The sequence below is a fragment of the Mustela nivalis genome (assembly GCF_964662115.1).
Source record: "Mustela nivalis genome assembly, chromosome: 6".
In the NCBI taxonomy this organism is placed as follows: Eukaryota; Metazoa; Chordata; class Mammalia; order Carnivora; family Mustelidae; genus Mustela; species Mustela nivalis.
In genome coordinates this window covers 75743633-75755817 of record NC_139025.1, presented here as the reverse complement: position 1 = coordinate 75755817, position 12185 = coordinate 75743633, and the positions used below count along the sequence as shown (strand labels likewise).

The following is a 12185-nucleotide window of genomic DNA, read 5'->3' as shown; positions in this document are numbered from 1 at the left end:
TTTCTTTGTAACTTTCATGTAAAGAGCTCTTCCTATGTCACGGGCACTATTCTCAGAATGGAGAAACATCTTTCTTAAAAGTTGATTGTGTCTTATAGCTTTAAGAAGGTCAGGATTGTATAGTTCTTTATGAATCAACAAGTTGGGAAGGTACAGTTTTCTAAGCATCTTAACATTTGTCTGTGTCAGGATTGTATAGTTCTTTATGAATCAACAAGTTGAGAAGTACAGTTTTCTAAGCATCTTAAGGTTTGTCAGAATCATATACCGCTTATTCATAACACCCACTCTGATCATTATATGTGGCTCAGGATATTGTGTATCAAAGTGTTTTAAAATTTCAAGTGTTTGGGAGCATCTGGGTGGCTTAGTGGGTTGTGTCCAACCGACTCTTGATCTTAGTTCAGGTCTTAATTTCAGGGTTGGTTGTGTGCGTGCGCACGCGCCCCCGCCCCGTTAGGCTCTGTGCTGGATGTGGAGCCTACTTAAAAATAACTGAATAGGGGCACCTGGGTGGATCAGTGGGTTAAGCCTCTGCCTTTGGCTCAGGTCATGATCCCAGGGTCCTGGGATTGAGCCCCGCATCGGGCTCCCTGCTTGGCGGGGAGCCTGCTTCCCCCCTTCTCTGCCTGCCTCTCTGCCTACTTGTGATCTCTGTCTGTCAAATTAAAAAAACAAAACAAAACTTTAAAAATAAAGGAGCAAGTGTTTTGAGAAATAGGCATTAGATGGCAAAATCATGACTTTTTTTGTTTTCTCAAATGTGCTTTAAACTCCTATAATAAATGCCTAAGTAAAAAGGAAACCAGCTGTATTTAATTTCAACAGGTTTTGTAGGCTTCCTTTTCAGTATTCTACATTCCTGTCTGGCCTTTAAGCCTATCTTCACAATCAGATTCCAGGGCTGGTTATCTTGCTCCTGACCTTGGAGCCCCTGTGATGACATCCTTGTTCGTAACTGAATAGTAGCCACATAGCATTTGACTATGCCTCAGAATCGTCTGTGGAAGCTTTCTAAAAATGCAGGCTATTCAAAAGGGGGGTGGGGAGCAGAGCATGTGTCTTATTTTACTTTATTTATTTATTTATTTATTTTTAGATTTATTTGAGAGAGAGCACATGCATGTGAGCAAGGGGGAGGGGTAGGGGAATGGGGGGGAACTCCTCCTCCCAGAGTTGAGGGAAGAGCCTGGCACATAGGGCTCCATCCCATGACCCTGAGATCATGACATGAGCCGAAACAAAAAAGAGTCAGATGCTCAAACAGAATGAGCTACCCAGGCGCCCCACCTGTGTATTTTTAAAACCCACTACAGGTTTGGCTCTGCTCGGCCAGGTTAAGGGATAGGAATAAACTTGATTGCCTTTGGGCGTCATTGTCGCTGTTGCTATGTCTTATTAAAAGAGGCAAGCTAGTAATGTAGGACATGCTGTTGCAGCATTTGCAGTGTAGCCAAATTTGAATCTTCATTTTCCCTGCCCTCATTAGGGTTGGGATCATGTCTTAGTGACCAACTTGACTATTTGGCTGATGGCTGGAATTATTCATAATACATTGACTGTATGTCTCTTATAATGGGTTAATTAACCATCAGGCAAAGATCATAAGTGGCAGAGCTAAGCTCACATACAAGTGCAATGCAGAGTTTTTTAAGTTCCTGAAACTAAAGATTTACTATGTAGTTACATTCTATACCAGTTTTTTCTTGATTAATATTGGAGTTTTACTCTTGGGCAGAGCATATACTCTGAGGCATTGGGGACTTAGTAAGAATAATATGTGTTCTTTTCTCACATGTTCATGATCTTCAGAGAGTTAAAAAAACAAGATTAAGTACATATGAATTAAAATATTAAGATGATTAGGAACCCTAGTGGTCTTTTGTCTTTAGATGAAATATCCTTTTTCATTTTCCTCTATACTTAGCTCTCATCCTCCCTTTTGCTGTAGTTTACCATGCATTTCTGTATCTTCACATGCTACAACACCATCATAGGCAATAGATTGATTTCCTTTAGAGCAGTGCTGTCCAATAGAACTTTCAGCAATTGTGGAAATAGTTTACATATGCATATGCTGCGTGCACTTGGGAGCTTAGCTTAGGGGCTAGTTTCTTTCTTACCTCTTCCTGCTGCCTACAGTTCCCAAATGCTAGATTTTAGAGTATATTCCTCTTGTGTAGTTGAATACATATTTCCTTTCCCTCTGAGAATGGTGATTGTGCTGGGTAAGCCCTTTATAACTGTGTGCTTTAGAGTCTCTCTTGCCTTGAGACACAAGGGCCCTGGGCTAATTAAGATGGGCTCTTTTGCAAGAGAACCAAGAATAGCTTGATGTATTGTGAAATGACTTCCTAGATTAGGGTAATATAAGTGGGGGGTGGTATAGGAAACAAAGTCCTCAGCCCCAGGCCACTGAAGGGTATGAGTAGCAGTGAGCTTTAGGTTTCTTTAGTCGTTATTGGAATGATTTGAGGATTGAATAAGATAATGTATATGAAAGCACTTCGTAAAATAAAAAGGCTATAAGAAATCAGCTGTTGTTTACATTAATAAGAAATTGGGAATTAAGAATAGTGTCCTTTCTAGAGTATAGCTTAATTTTAGAGAAAAGGATTATCTTTTCCTTTGAGACAGAGGTAAGGATAAGAAGAAATATGACAGGCCATTAGTGAAGAATTAGGTATTAGGAGAAATGTGAAGTAGGTTTAGATATGATAAAAATTGAGAGCATAAAGAGATGGTGTGGAACATTGCTGAGCAATAGCAAAGGCCAAATTGCAATCCTACGATATGAATTTTTCGTGAGCTGTGTGTGTGTGTGTGAGTGTGTGTGGTTTTTGCATTGAGCTTTCATCAGTGCTGTATGACTAGGCACAGGGAAAGTAGATGGGCAAAGCGATTCACAGGTAAGGATTGGTATACAAGTGTGTGGTTGTATAAGGGCAGCCTTCAGGCTGGTGACAGATAATGGTTTAGGATGGGTTAGGAGCTTATGAGCTAAGTTAGTGGGAGGAATTGGGTGTGTGGTAGGTAACTCTTGCAAAGCCCTAAAGTGATCAAATGCATTTGTGTGTGATGTTGGAGTGTGATTGTTGTGAAACAGAGATCAGCAAATTAGTACAACAGCTAGTCAGTGAGATAAGGGAAGGAAAGGGGAAAAGATTTTTTATGAAGCAGTAGACACTATGCTTTACATTTAATTTTATACTTTATATCTTTCTCTGTTTCCATTTTATACATGAAAAACTGAAGTTCAGTAAGTTTAAGCCCTGTCTAGCCCTTTACTGCTAGTAAGAAATTCATTTAAGCTGTGAGTTGCAGAGCTGAGATTATGACCTATAAAGTATTAGATTGAACCATATGAAATTGCTATTATTTTACCATTTTTGACTGACAAAAATAGAAGTCTTATATGGTTCAACTTAATGTATTCTTTCTTTTTTTTTTTTTTTTGATAGCTGACCATAGTATGAAATTGGGATACATTTCAAATATTTACTGTTATTGAGTGTCTTTTCTTTTTACTCTGTAAATCAGATAAATTAGTTTTATTTGTCTGATAAACTTAATTTACCTTTTAATTATATAAACCTTTTTTTTCCTTCATTGGTTAGTGGACCTCCAGTACAGTTAAGGTGTTTTATCCCTTTCTTTTGCAGCACTGGATTTCCTGGAACAAATTTTGACATTTAGCCCAATGGATCGGTTGACAGCAGAAGAAGCGCTTTCCCATCCTTACATGAGCATATATTCTTTTCCAATGGATGAGCCAATTTCAAGTCATCCTTTTCATATTGAAGATGAAGTTGATGATATTTTGCTTATGGATGAAACTCATAGTCATATTTATAACTGGGAAAGGTAAATTGATCCTGTTAGAAAAATATCATTTGTTGTATTTTCATAGTGCAGAGTACTGACTACTATATGATCGTGGCCCATTTATTTTCTTTTCAATAAACCATAATGAATTGAGTTTTATTTTTTGAATTATATAGGACAGGACGGTATAGCGGTTTTAAAAGCTTAGTAATGGTCTCTTTGGGTTTCTGCTAAAGTTATTAATATCTTTGAATAGCCTTTATATAATTTAAATATTTAATAGTTACTGGGTAAAATATACATAATGGGAAAATGTAAATTCTACTTTGAAACATTTTCAAAGCCATTAAGGCATGTTTAGTTGTTAACAAATAAAAGGTCCTTATTTAAACATGAGGGTTGAAGGTGGGAAATCTGAACCATTTTAAACTATTGCTTTTGTATTTACAAAAAAAATCACAATTGTTTTTTAAATGTTTGGTAACAAGACAACTGTATCCAAATAGATATATCCATAATGTCTCAAATTTTTATGTAAAATCTTTTGTATCTTAGAATAGAAATTATTTTGATTCATGGTATATGCTATTCAGATCTGTTTTCCTGATGATACAAAATTAATCTTGGGCTGCTTGAATGCAGGTTCAGTATAAAGAGACTCTTCTACATTGAATAGTATAAAATATCAAAATGGATAATATTACACATTTTAGTTAAAGATTTTTTTCCCTCAGCTTTCTTTTAGGATTTCTAAATTCCTAGGGAAGTTTAAATATAATTTTGCTTCTGAGTAGGATCATGGTATATATTAATGAATCAATACCATTATTTTTAAAGATTTTATTTATTTTAGAGAGAGGGAGCATGAGCTTGGGGAGTTTCAGAGAGGGAGGGAGATTTTTTCTCGAATCTTTCAAGCAGACTCTGAGCTGAGCATACAGCCCCATGTGGGGCTTGATCTCACAACTCCAAGATCATGACCTGAGCTGAAACCCAGGAGTCTGAAGCTCAATCCAATGAGCCACCCAGGGCACCTCATGAATCAATATTATTTAAACTCTTTGGGTGATTTCAATATTTAGCCAGGTGTCAGTCACTAATGACAATCTTAAAATTTTAAAATTTTATATATCTCTGTGTTTAAAAGAACAATATTTGGGCGTCTGGGTGGCTCAGTGGGTTAAGCTGCTGCCTTCGGCTCAGGTCATGATCTCAGGGTCCTGGGATCGAGTCCCGCATCGGTCTCTCTGCTCAGCAGGGAGCCTGCTTCCTCCTCTCTCTCTCTCTCTGCCTGCCTCTCTGCCTACTTGTGATGTCTCTCTGTCAAATAAATAAATAAATAAATAAATAAATAAATAAATAAAAGCTTTAAAAAAAAAAAGAACAATATTTAATAATTAAATAAGTAGTTAGTATTGATTTAGTTTGTTTAGTTATTGCATTTTGTCCCCCTCCTAAAATGTTGAGGTATTTGTATGTTTACACATCTGGCAACAACCTGTTGGTCTGCGTGAACGTTTCTACTGTCTATATGTAATTCTTTCATACGTACTCAGATGTTTTCCAGTCTCTTTTCTAGTCCCTTCTCCCCATCCCCCAAGTGTGTGTGTGTGTGTGTGTCTGTCTGTCTGTTTCAGTCTGCCTCTTTGTGGGGCATGGAACAGCCACCTTGCTGTGATGTGTCAATACGAACATACCACATTCAATAGTGCATGTACATGGAGAGGATTATTTTTCTATTTGATGAATCCCAGCAAGGCTTCCTCTGTTCTAGTCTGACTTGTTATGAAAATCTATAAGAGACCTGACTGAGATTAGAGATAGCTGTTTTGTGGAAAATGAAGTATTTTTTTCTGTATGAAACTGTTGGAATTGAACTGTAGACATGCCAGCCAGTCCAATGTTTATCCGCAATTCTTTGAAGGTCAATGAAAAATAGAGAAAAGATGGAACAAGTGTGAAATGATATTTGTCTTAAATTTAAGAATAGATGACTCAGCATTTTACTGTAATTACATGTTTCATTGGTAATTACCAAAATTGTCTCATATTACTATATGTAGTCACAATTTTACCTATCCATTAAAATTATGAGTTATACTCCTGTTGTCCCCATATAGACCTAGCAGGGTGCTTTCACGTGAAAGGCACTCAGTGAATTTGAAAATGAAATCCTATACCTAAAACTCACATTACTGCATTAATTTTTTTCAGGTACCATGATTGTCAATTTTCAGAGCATGATTGGCCTATACATAACAACTTTGATATTGATGAAGTTCAGCTTGACCCAAGAGCTCTGTCTGATGTCACTGATGAAGAAGAAGTACAGGTTGATCCTCGAAAATATTTGGATGGAGATCGTGAAAAGTATTTGGAGGATCCTGCTTTTGATACCAATTACTCTACTGATCCTTGTTGGCAGTACCCAGATCATCATGAAAACAAATATTGTGATCTGGAGTGTAGCCATACTTGTAACTACAAAACAAGGTCATCATCATATTTAGATAACTTAGTTTGGAGAGAGAGTGAAGTTAACCATTATTATGAACCCAAGCTTATTATAGATCTTTCCAATTGGAAAGAACAAAGCAAAGAAAAGTCTGATAAGAAGGGCAAGTCAAAATGTGAAAGGAATGGATTGGTTAAAGCCCAGATAGCTCTAGAGGAAGCATCACAGCAACTGGCTGAAAAAGAAAGGGAAAAGAATCAGGGATTTGACTTTGATTCCTTTATTGCAGGCACTATTCAACTTAGTTCACAACATGAGCCTACTGATGTTGTTGATAAATTAAATGACTTGAATAGCTCAGTGTCCCAACTAGAATTGAAAGGTTTGATATCAAAGTCAGTAAGCCGAGAAAAGCAGGAAAAAGGAATGGCAAATTTGGCTCAATTAGAAGCCTTGTACCAATCTTCTTGGGATAGCCAGTTTGTGGGTGGTGGGGAGGACTGTTTTCTCATTAATCAGTTTTGTTGTGAGGTAAGGAAGGATGAACAAATTGAGAAGGAAAACACTTACACCAGTTACTTGGACAAGTTCTTTAGCAGGAAGGAAGATACTGAGATGCTAGAAACTGAGCCAGTAGAGGATGGGAAGCTTGGGGAGAGAGGAAATGAGGAAGGATTTCTGAACAACAGTGGGGAGTTCCTCTTTAACAAGCAGCTTGAATCCATAGGCATCCCGCAGTTTCACAGTCCAGTTGGGTCCCCACTTAAGTCAATACAGGCCACCTTAACACCTTCTGCTATGAAATCTTCCCCTCAGATTCCTCATAAGACATATAGCAGCATTCTGAAACATCTGAACTAAAACACTCAGCAGACATTTCTCTTTGTATTCTTCATGAAATGTGTTGTCTTTTTTATTACTAGTGTTTCAGTCATTTTTTTACTTGAATCATATGGTGTCATTTAGAAAGGATTTTATTGGTTCTTGGTTTTTAAAATCCAGACTTTTTTTCTACATGTGAGATGGTTTTCATTTTAACTGGCATGTCGTTTGCACACAAAAAGTAAAGAATAGAGCAAAATAATGCAATGCAGGAGGCGACAAAAGAAATGCACTAAGACAAGTAAAAAACATTCTCTCATAGAACAATGATCTGTTTTACAGGAAACAAAAATCTTGCCTTGAAATTTACACAGTGAGACTGTACATAATTGCATGAAAATATCTATTTTTTTCCTAAAACATTTTTCATTCATGAGTATTTTCAAGTTTTTCATACTGTACACATTTCTTAAAACACATGATACCAGCAGCAACTGAAAATGAATGCCGAATTTGGTACACATGTGTTATCTACCTCAAGGTAACAAAAGTATGTGGCAAAACATAGACCACCCATAGTGCTTCACATATGCACTTCTATTTAGCCAGCGTTTATTGTAGTAAACTATTCATAATAAGATTCACGCACCGTTTATAAATGTTCTGGTATGCATTCTTTATAGTGAAGTGTTACTACATCACATCTTATTTATTTTAGCAAATCAGTATATTTTCTGTATTTAATTATAAAAAGTTAACTTAGTTTTTGAAATTTATTTGCAAACACACTTTTCCATTTGGCACTATGGTTTGTTGCCGACTTAGCTGATTATATAATGTCAGCTCATCCTAAGGCTGTCCACGTACTTAATTTACTTAAGTATTCATTTTAAGTAAAGCGCTCACTGTGTATAGGAATTTGTATTTTGGAGGTGCTTGATCTATCTACAAAGAAACATTAGGAATTACTTTATTATAAAATGCTCCTAGAAGTCTTAACTGTGTTTATTTTTAAAAAAAAAAAAATGTAATGTTAGACTTGTGTGCATGGAAGTAACTAAGGTACATCATTATTGTAGTTTAAAAGTTGTACATGATAAGACATATTTTGTTTTTACTGTATGTTTTTACTGAATGATCTGTTCCCCATCCCAAGGCAAGCATGAATAAAATTAGGTTAAATGTAGCATGTGCTTTGCGGTCTCTTAGAATTTGTTTCTTTTATCTTATTTTATTGGACACTGTCTGTATCTTTGCTTATCCTGTTCGAAGAGAAGGACAAATAAAACATGGCCAATGAGTATGGCTTCTGTTGAACTCTTTAGGTAATGCACATTACCTGCTAGAAAGAATAAAAACCACTAGCAAAAGCTCTACCTAGTTCTACTCTTTGGCATCTTTAAATTGGGGCTGTACTTTATTTTTTACACATTTTATTTATTAATTTACTTGAGAGAGCACGCAAAGCATGGGGGGAGGACTGAGGGAGAGAGATAGAAAATCTCAAGAGGACTCTACGCCGAGTACTGAGCCCAGTGCAGGGCTCGATCTCATGACCCTGAGATCATGACCTGAGCCGAAATCAAGAGTCAGATGCTTAACTGACTAAGCCACCAGGCGCCCCTCAATTGTAGCTATACTTTATGTTAGGCTAAGCAGCTTAGGAGAAAAAGGTTCTTGGCCTCCACACAGAAACCTCTTGTTGACTTACCCTCACACATTAACATGGAATAAGGCTTTATGTATTTCAAAGCTATCAGATGCATGTGTAAGCAGAGGAACCTCTTTTAAATGTGTTCGCTCTGCCATACATCATCCTTCCTTTGGTCAAGAACTCATCTGTTTACCTATCCAAATATGAAGCCTTTTTTCCTTTAACCTCACTTTTCTGTTTGTCTTCCATCCTTGTTTTTATACAAAGCCAGTTCTATTAATATCCTCACTTGTGCCTTCCCGGTGACCTATTCATTGATTTCATTTGGTTTCGCAGACCTTTAAAAAATACAAATATTTAAAAAAAAAACATATTTTCTGGATGAGTATCAGTTGCACATTGTGAATTTAAATATATATTCCAGTTACCTTAAAAGAGCAAACTCTTAGGGTGTCTGGGTGACTCAGCCCTTAAGCGTCTGCCTTCAGCTCAGGTCATGATCCCGGGGTCCTGGGATCGAGGCCCACATGGGGATCCCTGCTTGGTGGTGGAAGGCAAGCTTCTCCCTCTCCCACTCTCCTTGCTTGTGTTCCTCCCTCGCTGTGTCTCTCTCGGTCAAATTAATAAATAAAATTAAAAAAAAAACAGTGGACGCTTTCAGGTTTTCACCATTGGATGTGACATTAAACTGCATATTTTCATATATGGCTTTTATTACCTTGAAGTAATTTCCTTCTGTTCTTACTTCACTGAGTGTTTTTTGTTCATGAAAAGGTGTTGAATTTTGTGACTGCTTTTATGGCATCTGTTGAGGTGATCATGTGGTTTTTATCCTTAATGTGGTAGATTACATGGATTGATTTTCGAATGTTGAACCATTCTTGTATTCCAGGAGTCCCACTTGGTTCAGGTGTGTAATCCTTTTATTTATTTATCTATTTTTAAAATTTTATTTATTTATTTGACAGATCACAAGTAGGCAGAGAGACAGGCAGAGAGAGAGGAGGAAGCTGATGTGGGGCTTGATCCCAGGATGCTGGGATCATGACCTGAGCGGAAGGAAGAGACTTAACCCACTGAGCCACCCCAGTGCCCCTCTGGTGTGTAATCCTTTTAATGTGCTGTTGGATTTGGTTTGCTTGGTGTTTAGGGTTGTGGTTTTTTTTTTAAGGTTTTGTTTACTTATATGACAAATCACAAGCAGGCAGAGAGGCAGGCAGGGAGAAAGGGGGAAGCAGGCTCCCAGCTGAGCAGAGAGCCCAATGCCGGGCTTGATCTCAGGACTCAGATCATGACCTGATCATGAGCTGAAGGCAGAGGCTTAACCCACCGAGCCACCCAGGTGCCCCTTAAGGGTTTTTGTACCAATACTCCTAAGAGATCTAGTGATCCATAGTTTTCTTGTAACACCTTTGTCCAATTTTGGTATAAGAATAGTGCTGGCCTCATAGAATGACTTCGGAAGTACTCTCTCCTCAGTTGTTTAGAAGAGTTTGAAAAGAATTGTTAATTGTTTAACAGGTGGACTTAACTAGTGAAGCCATCTTGTCTGGGGTTTTTCTTTGGAGATTTTTTTATTATGATTCACTCTCCTTACTAGTTTCAGTTACTGTCCAGATTTTTAATTTCTTCACAATTTACTCTTGGTAGGTTGCGTGTTTCTAGAAATGTATCCATTTCTTCTAGGTTATCTAGTCTGTTGGCATATAATTGTTACTGCCACTTAGGATCCCTTTTTATTTCTGTATCACTTGTAATGTGTCCTCTTTTCACTTCTGATTTATGTTGTTTTTCTTGGTGTAACCAGTAGTTTGTTGATATGTTCTATTCTCTCTTTCATTTCTGCTCTAATTTTTATTATTTCTTTCCTCCTGGTAACTTTGGGTTTATTTTGTTCTTTTTCTAGTTCCTTGAGGTGATTGGAGGTCTTTTTTTTTTTTTTTTTTAAGTTGACCTATTTTTAGAGCAGTTTTAGGTTCACAGCAAAATTAAGCACAATGTACAAAGGTTTTTGATATGCCTACTCCCCACTGCACATGCACAGCTCCGGGCATTATCTACATCTCTTATCAGAGTGGTAACATATGTTATAATCGGTGAACTTAGACTGACACATCATTATCACCCAAAGTCCATAGTTCACATTAGGGTTTACTCTTGGTGTTGTACATACTGTACGTTTAGACAAGTATAATGACATGTATACACCCTTTTAGTATGCTACAGAGTGGTTTCACCGCCCTAAAAATTCTCTGTGCTCTGCTGACTCCTCCCTTAACCCCAGACAGCCGCCATTGATCGTTTATTCTCTCCATACTCTTGCCTTTTCCAGAATGTCATATGTTTGGGATCATAGACTATGCAGCCTTTTCCGCCTGGCTTTCACTTAGTCCTGTGCATCAGCTGGCTTGATTGTATCTCATAAGTCTCTTAGACTTTACTTCATTTTTGTTCATTCTTTTTTATGTACTTATGTGATAACTTTGTTTAGATTTTTTTTTTTTTTAAGATTTTATTTATTTGTCAGAGAGAGAGAGGGAGAGAGAGCAAGCACAGGTATACAGAATGGCAGGCAGAGACAGAGGGAGAAGCAGGCTCCCTGCCAAGCAAGGAGCCCGATGTGGGACTCGATCCCAGGACTCTGGGATCATGACCTGAGCCGAAGGCAGCTGCCCAACCAACTGAGCCACCCAGGCGTCCCTTATGTGATAACTTTGAATGAATGGCCTTTTGAGTTCATTGATTCTTCTGCTTGATCGAGTGTGAATTTTTCAGTTCAGTTTTTGTATTCTTCAGCTCCAGAATTGCCATTTTTTTTAAATATAAAGTTTTGAGATCTTTGTTTTCTCATTTTGCTCACAGATTGCTTTCCCGATTTTGTGAACTTATCTGTGTTTTCTTATAGCACATTAAGCTTATTATTTTGAATTTTTTGTCAGGTAATTCATAGATCTCCATTTCTTTTCGGCTACTTTATGGAGATTTATTTTGGTTTCTTTGATTGGGCCATGTTTCCCTGTTTATGTACCTTTTTTTTTTTAATGTGATTTTTGCATTTGAGAAAATAGCTGCCTCTCTGTCTCTATAGGCCGGCTTTGAACTGGGGAAGATCTTCATCAGTTAGCCCAGCTCAGTTTTTGGGGGCATCTCACTTTTTATGGGGATATGTCTTCTCTATACTTGGTGTGCATAGTCCAGCCCCCTCCTCACCCCAGGCTTGACAGGGTTTTTTGTTAGTTTTTTGTTATCAGGAGGTTATAGTGTCTTGCTCTGTCAGGGGTCTGAGGTATTGGTTCAACAACCCACAAGCTTTCTGGTGTTCTTAGCAGCCCCCAGGTATCCAAAGTAGTGCTTTGAGACAGGCCAGATTGAAGTCAGTCTCTTGGGGAGCCCCCCCAAAAACCTGGCACAGTGGATGAGTGTTCTGTG

At 37.7% G+C, this 12185-nt stretch overlaps 1 protein-coding gene across 2 annotated transcripts in view; it reads left to right on the top strand.

Annotated features, from left to right (window-relative positions):
• MAPK6 (mitogen-activated protein kinase 6) overlaps nt 1–8288 on the top strand; it is a 39490-nt gene extending 31202 nt beyond the window's left edge. For both annotated transcript variants that reach the window (XM_082735650.1, XM_082735651.1), the window contains exons 5-6: nt 3663–3864; nt 6040–8288. In XM_082735650.1, the coding sequence (XP_082591776.1) occupies nt 3663–3864; nt 6040–7141 (1304 nt within the window). In that variant the 3' untranslated portion in view covers nt 7142–8288. The remainder of the gene's footprint in view (nt 1–3662; nt 3865–6039) is intronic.
• The last annotated feature ends 3897 nt before the right edge of the window (nt 8289–12185 follow it).